Source organism: Styela clava, chromosome 4 (assembly GCF_964204865.1).
Source record: "Styela clava chromosome 4, kaStyClav1.hap1.2, whole genome shotgun sequence".
Taxonomy (NCBI): domain Eukaryota; kingdom Metazoa; phylum Chordata; class Ascidiacea; order Stolidobranchia; family Styelidae; genus Styela; species Styela clava.
Genome location: NC_135253.1, coordinates 20482137 through 20495273, shown reverse-complemented (window position 1 = coordinate 20495273; position 13137 = coordinate 20482137). Strand labels below are relative to the sequence as shown.

General features: G+C 32.8%; 1 protein-coding gene across 1 annotated transcript in view; it reads left to right on the top strand.

Moving 5' to 3' along the window:
- Positions 1 to 13137, top strand: part of LOC120326601 (uncharacterized) — a 144184-nt gene that overhangs the window by 44877 nt on the left and 86170 nt on the right. The window contains exons 37-51 of the mRNA XM_078111542.1: positions 487 to 610; positions 1326 to 1517; positions 1920 to 2042; positions 2580 to 2762; positions 3524 to 3721; positions 6628 to 6736; positions 7088 to 7282; positions 7897 to 8048; positions 8505 to 8582; positions 9108 to 9267; positions 9837 to 9950; positions 10581 to 10778; positions 11542 to 11682; positions 11950 to 12016; positions 12449 to 12581. Coding sequence (XP_077967668.1) covers positions 487 to 610; positions 1326 to 1517; positions 1920 to 2042; positions 2580 to 2762; positions 3524 to 3721; positions 6628 to 6736; positions 7088 to 7282; positions 7897 to 8048; positions 8505 to 8582; positions 9108 to 9267; positions 9837 to 9950; positions 10581 to 10778; positions 11542 to 11682; positions 11950 to 12016; positions 12449 to 12581 — 2167 coding nt within the window. The remainder of the gene's footprint in view (positions 1 to 486; positions 611 to 1325; positions 1518 to 1919; positions 2043 to 2579; positions 2763 to 3523; positions 3722 to 6627; positions 6737 to 7087; positions 7283 to 7896; positions 8049 to 8504; positions 8583 to 9107; positions 9268 to 9836; positions 9951 to 10580; positions 10779 to 11541; positions 11683 to 11949; positions 12017 to 12448; positions 12582 to 13137) is intronic.

Here is a 13137-nt window from a genome sequence, read left to right as displayed (position 1 = left end):
ATTGTGTATATCACAATAAATATATAACAGATATAATTTTTGTATTTAATCCAGGAAGAAATAACATATTTATTTTATAATTGCATACCATATTCTGCCATGCTGAGCAGTAGAATAAGATTTTTGTTCTCACCAAGGAGGTTGACAAGATACCGTAGTTATTTTGTTTTTTTTTTTTTTTAGTCTTGTTGAAGTTCTTGTCTAAACAGGGAAAACAATGTGTGGGAAAAAAATTATGTAAGCATATTATGAACCAGGGATTTCCGAAAGTGAATAGTTTACTATTTCGAATACAGTTTAAAATATAGTCAAATATGAAATATTTAATATATCCAGAATTAGATATTCCTGAAAGTTTTCAAATCAACTATTTCAAATATATAACTAACTTTACATATATTAGGATGTTAATTTGGGAATTCTTGTTATTAGACAACTTCCCTTCAATTTATACACTCCTTTATATACATCTTTGACTTTTTTCAGGGGAACATATAATAATGAAAAGAACTCCCAAGATGATAATGCATGTTTGAGTTGTTCAGCTGGCTACTATTGCCCTAATAATGCTACGGAAGATCAAGTACCATGTGGAAAGGGATATTATTCTGTGAGTTATGAATGTAGTTTTTTGGTAACTTTTGATTTTTTTGTCGATGTACTTTTGTTCAATAAAAAAAATTGATTTGAATTATTCTGTGAGCTATAAATGTAATTTTTTCAAATAAAAAGTTGCCTCAAATTTCAATTATGATCAAGAATCTTTAAATGAAACGTTGCTATTATTATATATACAGAAATTAATTGATATGAGGCTCTCGTTTATGACTAACGTTTTTAATTGAAACTGATATAATCATGAGGTCATAGAGAAATGCTCACTCGTACTGAAGGCTTATGGAACAGAAATAAATAAAACTGTCAAAAATTCAAATTTGATATCATGTATAATATTATTGACTCATTTGTACCAGTAATCCTGCCTTATTGTGTTTAAAATATATGAACCAGATACAAACAGTACAACGTGATACCAAATTATATTATTTTCTATTATTTGAATCAGGTAGTGTAAATTTGCTGCAGCACTTTAATTATAGTCCAAATATGTTTAACATTCTGGCATAAAGTTGCCAAGTAAAAATAAGTCTGCTTGTTTAAACATTTTATTTTGCACTTTTTTTATTTACTATATTGAGGTATTCTTACATCTCCATACTGAACAATGCTGAAGAATTCCTTCTTTGGGGAAAAAACGTTGCACTAGGGCATAGCAGCAGTCAAATTGTTTGGTGAACTTTTTTATTTATATTTTATTTATACAGGCTGATGGAGCAGCAAATTGTACTATATGTGATGCTGGTTACTATTGTGATGGTAACACAACCACAGACGCTACGAGAACATTAGAGAAATACTGTCCTGCTGGAATGCACTGTGCCCCTGGAAGAACAGAGCCACCCAATTTATACTATGATTCTTGTCCAATGGGCTTTTATTGTCCAAGAGGAGACCTGGTATGTAGAAGACTACTTCATAATTTTTGTAATTAGTATCCTATTTATACTTTTGAAGCGTAAATAAAACAACTGGCTAAGTAGACCAGAACATGAAAAGCATCTTTGATATGCTTTTTTCAGTCAGGATTGTTATGCAAAAATTGTAAATTCATTGAGATATAAACTCACTGATATGGATTTGGTATATTATTTGATGTGTTATTTACCTTGGTGCAAAATCAATACTGTTCCTTACAGTACATCCATCTCAATTAGAATCTAACCTGCTTCATTCTGATTTTTTTTACATCCTTATTCACACCATATTTTGCTATGCTATCCTATGAAATGCTATATATACTTGAGCTATGTATTATTACTGCTGTAAATATTCAGTAAAATTTATGTTTTTTTTCACAGTATGCCTATCCTCAACCATGCCCAATAGGAACTTTCAGTGACCAAACCGGATTGAAAGAGATTTATAATTGCACAGAATGTACTGAAGGAAAATATTGTGATGCTACTAATTTAACTGCACCGGTAAGTTCAAATTATGACTTGCTTTTGTCTGCTTCTTCGGATGAATGAAAAACGATAACATGTAATACAGAGGGCTAGAAGTCTCTTTTGTGTTAAAATGTTGGAAAAAGTAAGACAATATTGTATTAAACAAAAAAATCAATTTTTTTAGTTTCGATTTGCGGAAATGTTTTTTATTTCATTAAGTCAAACAACAAACAATAGTAGTATATTGATTATAATTGAAATCATTTATTGAAACATTCTCCCATAAATACCGTACTCTAAATAAGATTTTAAGCAACCTGCAACCTCATTCATATGACTATAATTATTTTGTCTCGACGTAGCCAACCTAATGTATTGCCATCGGGATAATGTGGTGGAAACAGATATTCAATGTAATATTGTTAAACTGCAAGTAGGATGTAGTCAGGTCTGATGCTAAAAACATTAGAGGATCAACATAACTAAACTGACCTCATTTTTGAGCATTATATAAGTCTATATTAAATTACCTTTAAATTCTAACATTTTCTCTTTTTTTCTCTCCTTTAGGTATCAGATTGCCCAGGTGGTTTTTACTGCCCAGAAGGTACTGGGCCATCAGACAGTTTTCCATGTCCAGCTGGAACATTTTTGAATGGATCGGCGGCAATATCGTCAAGCAGTTGTACTGTTTGTACATCTGGCTATTACTGCCCTACTAATGGAACTGCGGAACCTACAATTTGTCCGAGAGTAAGTTTGACTATATACTCATTGTGGCAATCATTATGAATTTTGGTGAATTTGAAAGTATATGCACTGGTATATGCTGGACATAAGTTAACATTCAATAGATTGAATTATTGTATCATTGTTTCAAGACAAATTTGCTACAATGTAATATATATCCTGAAATACATCTGGTTTAAAAATAGGTAGGTTGACCAAAATTTTTTAAATAAAGAGGGATGAGTATGCTCCCTGCTAACCTGATACTATTTTTCATTCGTGACAACAATTTAAAAAAAATCATATATTTCATGCAAAAAACTGACTAGATTGTAGACAGATGAAATGTTTTATTTTGAACTTCGCCATGATATAAAATAGTCACTAAACACAAGAGAGACACACATGAGATAAATTTCAGAAAATTTCCAAAACTTAAATAAAGTTTAAACATTAGACATAAATTTTCTGCACATGCATTAATAATAATAATAATAATGCTAGATATCATGCCAATCCTACAGATGAGAAGTAATAAATAATTTCAAAAGAATAATTTTGAATATGGAATATCAAATATATCTCAAGCTGAGCCATTTTTTACAAAGTAATGAACACAAATCGTAGTTTATAGACATTTATTCTTACACAGCAGAAAAGATCACTTCAATTGGTCATCTAAACTCAATGAACCTTTTTTGTACTAAAAACAAGATGTGGATTGCACACATTGAAACACACATTGGTTCAGCTATGTTACCGCTAGCATTTTATCTGTTCCATAGGGGAGGTACTGTGAACCTGGTACAGGAACAGATGTGCCACAGTGTGCAGCAGGGACGTATGGCAACTCGACAGGACTAAAAAGTTCTCTTGAATGCACCCAGTGTACTGGAGGATATTATTGTTCTGGAACTGGTAATACTGAACCAACTGGTGAATGTTCTGCAGGATTTTATTGTATTAAGGGAGCAAGTGTGGCGGTTAGTAAGATTAAATGCAAATGTTTGATTATAACTGAATATAAATAGATCAATATTTTGGTACAATAAGTTTTTCAGTTTCCCAGTATTACATTTATGATTAAATTATGAATGTCTGATTGATAGACGGAAATACTTAAGATGTAATAAATTAGGTGTTGGTCAAGAATTGGCCTGTACAATTTTGAATTGGTTCTTAGTTAGACCTTGCATCATTTATGACTTAGGTTTTTGTATACTGGTATGTCTGGTATTTTCATAAATTGAGATATTATCTAATACTGCACAACATAAATGGACTCCCTTTTATTATTTTTTTATTCATGTAATCACTGCCCGCCAGTTGGTCTTCATCGATAGAAGGTTCATACATTTTGAGTTAACTATTCAGAAATTCTCTTTCGAACCTTGATTGAAATCTGGAAATTGAAACAAGAATCTGTGGTTTATGTAATTACATCATCCTATTCACTACCCCATAGGTTCTCAAAGTGCTCCGTACGGAGCACCAGGGCTCCGCGAGAGAAACCCAGGGGCTCCGCGAGCTATTCCATTACTCTTCGAAATACTGACTCAAAATTTTGTAACTGTTGAAAGAAGCAATAACAGCGTTGATAAAATCTGACAACAATACAGCCTCGAAATATGGTAAAGAGGCTGAATTAAAAATGACACTATTTATAAGCAGGAGCGCAGCCAGGATTCTTAAGAGGGAGGTGGTTCAAAATTGGAATCGGAAATTTCCGGGTAACATTCTTCGCCATTAAAAAAACGGATTACGAGATTTCTGTTGCGTAAAATATTCAATCCATGACCGATGCGAGCATTCAACGTGTCTCTTCGTTATAATGTAATTGTGATCATCGTTACTCAAGTTTGATTCGAGATTAGTATTAGGATTACTAAAATGAAAGAATACTATTCTAAAATAACATAAAATATGTAATTAACTGCCAACAATAAATAAAGTGGAGTCGTATTTTCGCGATCTTGGGATTTGTCAAACTTGATTTGTTCTTTCGCACCTGAGATTATTTTTAAGCAGGATATCGCCGTTTAAAAAATCACAATGTCTGGGCAAAATACGAACAATTAGAATTTATTTTATTGCATTCGGCTCCGTCGGTAGTTTCAGAATGAAAAAAGGTACATCGTGGATCGCGTGCACTATTGATTGCGTGCGGCTCCGTCGGTAGTTTCAGAATGGGAAAAAAAGGTACATCGCGCACAATTGACTGTGTTTCGATTTCGCAGTTACTACGACGAAAACCTAACATAACACCAAATTTTGTGATTTACAATGTCTATAAAAGCGTTTTTAATCTGAGGTGAGTCTGCTGAAGCCAAACGTGTGATCTTCCATTTTAAGTTTCAGTTTTAATATTTTAGAATGCCGTCAATCAAGAAATTTGAGTTGCGGATTTATCTCTTTATTAATTATAATTTTTAACATTTCGTCGCAGATGACTATTATATGGTAACATGTTTTTCACATTGAACTCATAATTTCCCACGAGAACAAAAAAGGAATTAACGTCGTCATTGTGTAACAATACATGTATATGCCGAGGGAAATTTTTGATTTAGGGAGAATAAACACCGGCGTAAAGATGTTTAAAACACGCCATGCTGACGAAAAAAATCGGCGATTGTAACAAAATATAATCACGCACGTTATTAGCGGCCTGTTAAGTCTTCCAAAAATGTCAAAAGAGAAAAGATTCGACCCCTAATTTATTAATATGTTCGTCAAGTGTCAAATTTACAGCTTTAGTATAAAATTCAGATTCATTTATGGCTTGTGTTAATCCTATTAAAAAAGGTTCAGCATTTTAAATAAGTAAAGTACTTTTAACTTGCCCAGAAATATTAATCTGAAAGTAACAATTTTAACATTTATTTTGGGGCTCCGCGAATAATATTCAACTTTTCAAGGGCTCCGCAACACCAAAAGTTTGAGAACCCCTGCACTACCCTATCTGGTAAAAGCACAATAAGTATTGCTCCAATGATGTTGATGATGCATTTTACCATTGTTAATAATGTAAATAAAACTACTTACATAAGTTATCAATTGAAATGATAGTAATTTAAATCAATTTCAAGTTGAATTCTTTTCGCTACTTTACGTTTAAAAAAACTGGTTATGTTTGGGAACCAGAGTTTACTGGCTATGATTTGAAAGGATTGAACCTATTTTATCTGCCTTGTTACTGAAATATCTTTTTAATTTATTTTGTTTGATGTGATGTTATAATTTTTTTCATATTTTTCCCAATGCTTAATAAATATTGGTGAAAGGCCATGTGTTCATATGCATAATAATGACTTTTCATATGATTATCAATTCTGGCCAAACATGAAAACTAATCAAAGACAGCCTCTAAAGAATTATCAATCCATCATCAATAGTCCATCTTTTTTCATCAAGAGTTGCACAATTTGCTTACTGTTGCTATAACAATCACTATGTTTCAAATGCTTTTAATACAGGGAGTCCTCGGGTTACGACGGTCGCTACTTACGCTGTTTCGAGGTTACGAACGCGCACTCCATAACGCTGTTTCGAGGTTACAAACGCACTCCATAAAATATATAAAAGATAGTACTGTAGTGTATTATCCAAGTCATTAAACTGGATCATTGGGATCAAGAAAATCAGTGCTTCTGGCTCATTGGTTTTTGTCATTTACATCGTACTTTTTGCATAATTTGTACATTCTATTTCTGCATCATACTTTTATGAACTATACAACATAATGTTCGGACTTACACTGAAATTTGGGTTACACCGCTTCTCAAGAACAGAACAACGCCGGAAGTCGAGGACTCCCTGTATTAATACTCGCAATCTGGAAATATTGAAATTGATACACATCATGTAATTAAATACCGATGTTTTTTAGACTCCAAGAGACAACATCACAGGAGGCCTGTGTACTCAAGGTGGTTACTGTCCTCAAAATTCTGCGTATGTTCAAGCCTGCCCCGGTGGAAAGTATTCTACTTATCCAGGTATTTATGTGCTTGTTGATCTTCTGTTTATCAGATATGTGATAAATCCAAATATTTTTATGTTCTTGTCCTGTACTTAGTATACCAGAAGTTTTTATAACAATTTCCGCTATATGTCACCAGCACTTCTTTAGTTCCACCCTATAAGCCTATCTGCAATGTATAACTATCATTAGCTAGCGGTTTCTATGCTCAATTTTACGCTCATTCATTTACTATTTTATAAATCCATTTTATTTGTTTTTCACTTCTTCCAATGAATTTTATAATATTATAAGCAAATCATTATCTCTGCTACAATTGTTGATAATACTTTTAATTCTTAAACTATTTTTTATTTCTTTATTCCAGGCGCTGTTGCTCCTGAAAACTGCACAGACTGTGAACCAGGTTATTTCTGTTCTGGATCCGGATCAGTTGGTATTACTGGACCTTGTGATGCAGGTTACTATTGTACAGGGGGAGCATCAACTGCTAATCAACATCAGGCTGAACCTGGTCATTTTGCTCCACAGGCGTCTCCGAACCAAACTGAATGTTCCATAGGTAACATTATTGTTTTTGTTGGTCTGCTTTGGTGTTTAATTTGTGCTCTAGGTGTCTGGACAATAGAGAATCAATAGAAAAATAGTGGGATGCGTCAATGTTATTTATAAATCTATCTGCAATTATTCTTATGTTGGTACCGATGTCACCTAAAGTAGCTCATAACTCAGGATAATCATCATCAATCAGAGATAAAAATAGTATTTCCCTTCTGCACCACACTTGTCCTACTTTTGTACCCGTGTTAGATGTGCAAGGTATGAGATAGATATGAAACTTGTTGAAAATGGTCAGAGTGGGATGTATAAAAAGTATGCATATACGGTAATTGAGATACACTAGTGATGAAAGGGGCACAGCATATTTGAGAAATCAGATAAAAATATGACAAATTGAAAAACATTTTCAATTACTTATAAAATTGCCGTACTTTTTATTCTTGTATTGTCCAATTGTTTAATATGTGAATAAATTTATTTGATTTATATGTATCAGTTTTTATGTAAATAAGTATATCACACAATGGTATTGCAAGATATGAGAAAATATTGTCTTAAACTTTCATGGTATTGAATTTTTTAAGATTTTTTAATCGGATTAATATACATTCTCAGGAACATTCGCTTCTTCTGGAGGTTTTGCTGAATGTGCGCCATGTCCTGCTGGAAAATATTGTAATGATACTGGACTTGTTGATAATTTACCATCCTGTCCAGCTGGATATTATTGTCCAACAAATTCCGCTGTTCCAACGCCTTGCGGGAAGGTTTGGTCTTCTTAGTTTTAATATTTAGAAAAATTGGTTTTCTGTTTTTTTTGGACAAAGAGACAATCACAATCGATTATTATTATTGTCATGAAAGTTTAATAAATGCCCTTTTTTTCTTAAAATCATTGAACTTTTTTGAATATCAAGAATTCAAAGCTAACTTAGCATTGAAATCTTTGTAAATCTGATATCGTTCATTTCTGAGATAAATATTTTCATCAACTCAGTGATAATGTAAAAATTTTAAAAATTAATTATGTGTTACACCAAATTTAATTTTTCTGTTCAAACAATCTTCAATAATCTGTTTGTTCTTTAATAATAATTTATTATTTTAATGAATAATTGCAGTTAAATACAAGACATCTCATTTTATTCGAATGTTAACTTCTAATTTCTGAAAATATGTGCCATTAACTCATGTAAAACGATCATCGCTATTTTTATTTCCAGGGAACATATAATAAAGTGTTTGAAAGTTATGACCCAGCTGCTTGTGTTCCGTGTACAGCTGGATCTTATTGTAGTGTGGTGAGTGGGTTTGCTATATTTTTTATTAGAATTTTTCTCTTTAATCAATATTGATTCAATAACAATAGGTATCATATAACATTTCACAGCCTCCGGTTCAGTTACCGTTTGTGACCGACATAGGAGTAGCAGGTTAAGGCAAAGTTCAGGGCAAATAGATATGTAACTTGCTAACAGTTACATGAATTATCCTTACAAAAAGACTGTGTCAAGTTTGGCAGTCATTTCACACTTTATCATACTTCATACTACTTGAATCAATGCCAACCTTAAAATAATGTGTGTCTGTGCTGCGTCCTGGTAAAAATATGGATAAGCTGACATAATGTTGGCGATCATACTGGCCTAAAACACAAATGTGCGGCATACCTCCTGCATGATTTTTAATGCTATCATAAGTTTGTATTATACCTTAAGCCAGGTGCATGCTCACTATTTTATGTTCAGTAATACTATTCATATATGAAATCATTTTTACATCCTATAATTTGTCATAAAAAACTCATGGCCTACTGTCTATTTCAGCCTGGCTTACCTGAACCCGAAGGCTTATGTGATGCTGGATTTTACTGTCTTACTGGATCAACAACTAGAAGGCCGGATGGTACAGGCAGCATAGGAGGACCTTGCCCAGAAGGTCATTATTGTATTAATGGTACTGAAGTACCTGAGCCTTGTGAAACAGGTGAGACAGAAAAATCATTTATTAAAAATGTTGGCGCTTAAAAAGAGCAGCGTAACCGTAATGACTGTTTCAGAAGCTGTTGCATATAAATTTCAAATCTTGCCTTCATTTTGAAAGTTTTGCCCCTGCTTGGGGTATGTATAAAAATAGCATGGTATTGGTTGTATTTTGGTTTATTTTCCATTTATCTAGATTTGCAATAAATTAATTCCATTATTTTCAAAGATCTCAATAAAAGATTATTTTTTTTCAACTCGTTGCATAATATTAATAATTAATACAGCTTACTAGTGGCTAATATTGTTGGATCATTGCATATATGGCGATTTGATAATAAAACAAGGTGTTTCTGTTGAAAAGTTTAAAATTATTTTTGCCGTCTTTGTACCATCCAACCACTTAATCCAAATGCCTTAAAATCAACAACAGGCTTTTTTTTTCATTTATAGATTCATTTAAAAAATTGTTCTTTCATATGCTATCATTTTAATTATTTTTAGTCAGAATTGATTGCAGATTTGATAATTATGATCCAATATTTCTTGAACAATTGCAACATTATTTGCTAGGTCACTACAACAATGCCACAATGGCTGGCTCATCTGATGAATGTATGTTATGTCCCCCCGGGCGAACTTGTTATGTCACTGGACTTACTGAACCAAACGGATATTGTCATGAAGGTAAGGACATAGTATATATAAAATATTTTATCTGAGCCTAGAGGAAAGCAGATAAGACGACTTAATCATATGCTGTAATATGTAAACCACCATCAGGCAGTGAAAGTTCCATTTATCCTCTCACATATAATTAATACCCATGGCATGGTATTTGAACTTGCTAAGATATGCAGTGTAATCAGAAGTGCGATTGCAAGCGCATTGCTAATGATCAGCACGATGCACCACCCAATTTGATTATAAGTTTGTCATCTATGAGAGAGAGAGAGAGAGAGAGAGTGTTTTAATAATATTTTATTCCCGTTTTCCAGGAGAGAAAGATGAGATTTATATTTATTTCTAAATCACAAAAGTACTTTTTTTCAATACTAAACACGTCATAATAGCTCTGTGTCTAGTGTTGAAAGATAGGCAAACACAAAGCAAATGTATAGTTTTGTGTCGAGAAAAGATTCACCAAATTACCATGGTAACATTTGAAATAATCACCTGAGGGTTAAAGTTAAAGGCGTATATAAAGTTTGAAAACAATTCATTTATCTTTATTTAAACCCTTTTAACTAATAACTAATATTTAAATTCCAATATTGCAGCCACAACTGAGTCCTATTAAACAACGACATTTTTCAGGCTGGTATTGTAAAGGAGGAGCAGACACTGCTAATGGTATCCCGATAGAAGGAGATGATTACTGGGGAGAAGAATGCCCAGCTGGACATTATTGCCCAACTGGATCAGGGTATGCAAGGCCTTGTGAACCTGGAAAATTTTCGAAAGAAGTGAAGCAAGCAAGTTGTGATGACTGTACTCCTGGATATCAATGCATTGGTAGAATATTTATTTATTTTAGCTAAGAGATATTTTAAATACAATCTTCGAACTGCTATAACATATATTTCTCAAACAAACTGTGTTTTTAATTTGAGTATAAGGACTTGGGAAGGATTACTATTAGAGCAGGCTTGTAACAAATATTACTATATTGCAGAAGTTTTAAAATTCTTCTTTCTTCTAATTGAGTGGTTCCCAACTTTTTTCGATATATTTCGTCTTTTGGCTATTTCTATTATTGGCTTTTTATTCCTTCCCTACTATGTTTGAAAATTCTGTTTACGTTATTTTTTAAATATTTAAAGGGTCCTTTGCTAGTGTTATGTGCAACCCACACTCACCTATTATAATAACACTAAGTAACTAAACGTTATTAGTGACAATACACCGAATGCAAAGTAATATTTCTGAATTTCTTCCTGAAAACAACAAATTTTCCTTCCCAATTGAGAAATGAGCTTTAATTACAAGTGAATGTCTGGTACGAGAATTCACCAGTAGTTTCACAGATCTCCCTGCAACATCAAAGCAGTCTCACTCATTAAATTCAAGATGGTAAACCTACACAAAGTAATCTGTGATATGATCTAAATTCACTCTCTCATTGGCATAACACTACTAAGCATATAAAGATCTGTTTATATAGTTTTAAGTTAGGATTATAAACTATGTTAGATTGAAATTATTTGTTGAAAACAAGGGTCTTGTAGACAGTATCCATTGTGAAATACATTCTTATTCTACTCTTATGTACCAACAGGTGTTGCAAACCTCACCGCCTGCCCAGAAGGATTCTACTGTCCTGCAGGAACAGGATACGATCTACAACCTTGCCCCCCTGGAACTTTTAAGAACACAACTCTCGGAAGTGATATCTCAGCTTGTGTTGATTGTCCTGGAGGTAGGAAGTCTTTTTTATTCTTAAACTCGTGCAGAGTTATACACCAATGTTTTTTGTGTCATTTTCTTCGGATTTTTTAGATCAAATTTGTGTTGGTCAAATTTGTGTCAATGCTGTACTGTGTATTTTAATTAACTTAGTATTTAAATGTGTTGAATGTCCATCAATTGATGATTGATATGAATATGAGGCAATGAGCTGAAGAGTTCAGCAGATTTTTGCAGGAATATATAATTTTATATTTATGAAATGCTCGTTTTTCCCTAGGATTTTATTGTGATGGCGAAGCAACAACTAATCCCGTCAAATTATGCAAAGAAGGATATTATTGCAGGTACTGTGTCATAGTTAATGCATGATTTTTACTCGTTTGACAAATATGTTACCTTTGATGTTTGTCTCCTCTCCTGTTGACCGACCATTCGAATTTTTTTTTGCGCCAATAAGAACGAATGCTATTAGATCCTGATACGATCCTTCAGCCCGAATACAACACACAAGTCCTTTGTGCCAGATAGTATTGAACGTAAACAACAAGTGACTCCTAAGACAACTTAACAAGAAATAATGACACATAGTACAACGCGCTTGAAGCACGACGGAAAAAAGGACTACACCCATGAACAAGTTGATTGAAGTCTTTACATTTAATGAAATCTAAGGGAAACACTAATAAACTGGCGTTGATTGTTTTCTGAATTTTAATTTATACTTCTTATCTCATATTACAGCTTTCGCCATTATTTTATGTTTTTGTAAATTTCAGAAATGGAGTGAATACAAGCGAACCAGGAACAAGCCCTCATACAGGAGATGGAGGTCGATGTCCAGCAGGCAGTTATTGTCCTGTAGGAACTGGAGATCCACTAGGATGTGAACCCGGAACTTACTCTGGAAAGGTAAAATAGTATAAATAGTGTAAATTCGATGAAACTTTACTTTGTTAACTCAACATGTTTTAATCTTGTAAGCTCTTTTTTATTATTGTAAATAACATTTTGTTTGAATATTTAATTGTGTTTTTGAATTATTTTACCATGGATATTTTTTCTTTCTAAATTTGATTAAAATTTCCAAGCATTATGGCCAAGAAATTGCATGCGATAAATTGATTTTTCATGTTTATCCACAGCTATTGATATAGAGAGAGTTATATAGGATTGCTTAATCATACAGCAAATGACAGACTCATATCTGGTTACTAGTTGAGGTTTGCTATTAGTGTAACTAACCAATCAAATGTTTCATGTGCGCAGATAAAAATGTTTCAAGTAGGTTATTATTTTCAACAGAAAAGGACTTTCAAGCACTTCTGTTATGCTTGGAATAAACTTTAATGAATAAGTTATATGTAACAATGCAAATTTATAGATATAAATTTAACCGAGAGATACAATTTAATATTCATCTTTGATTTTGAGGTGAAAAACTAGGCTTTTTACTAGTTCCAACTAC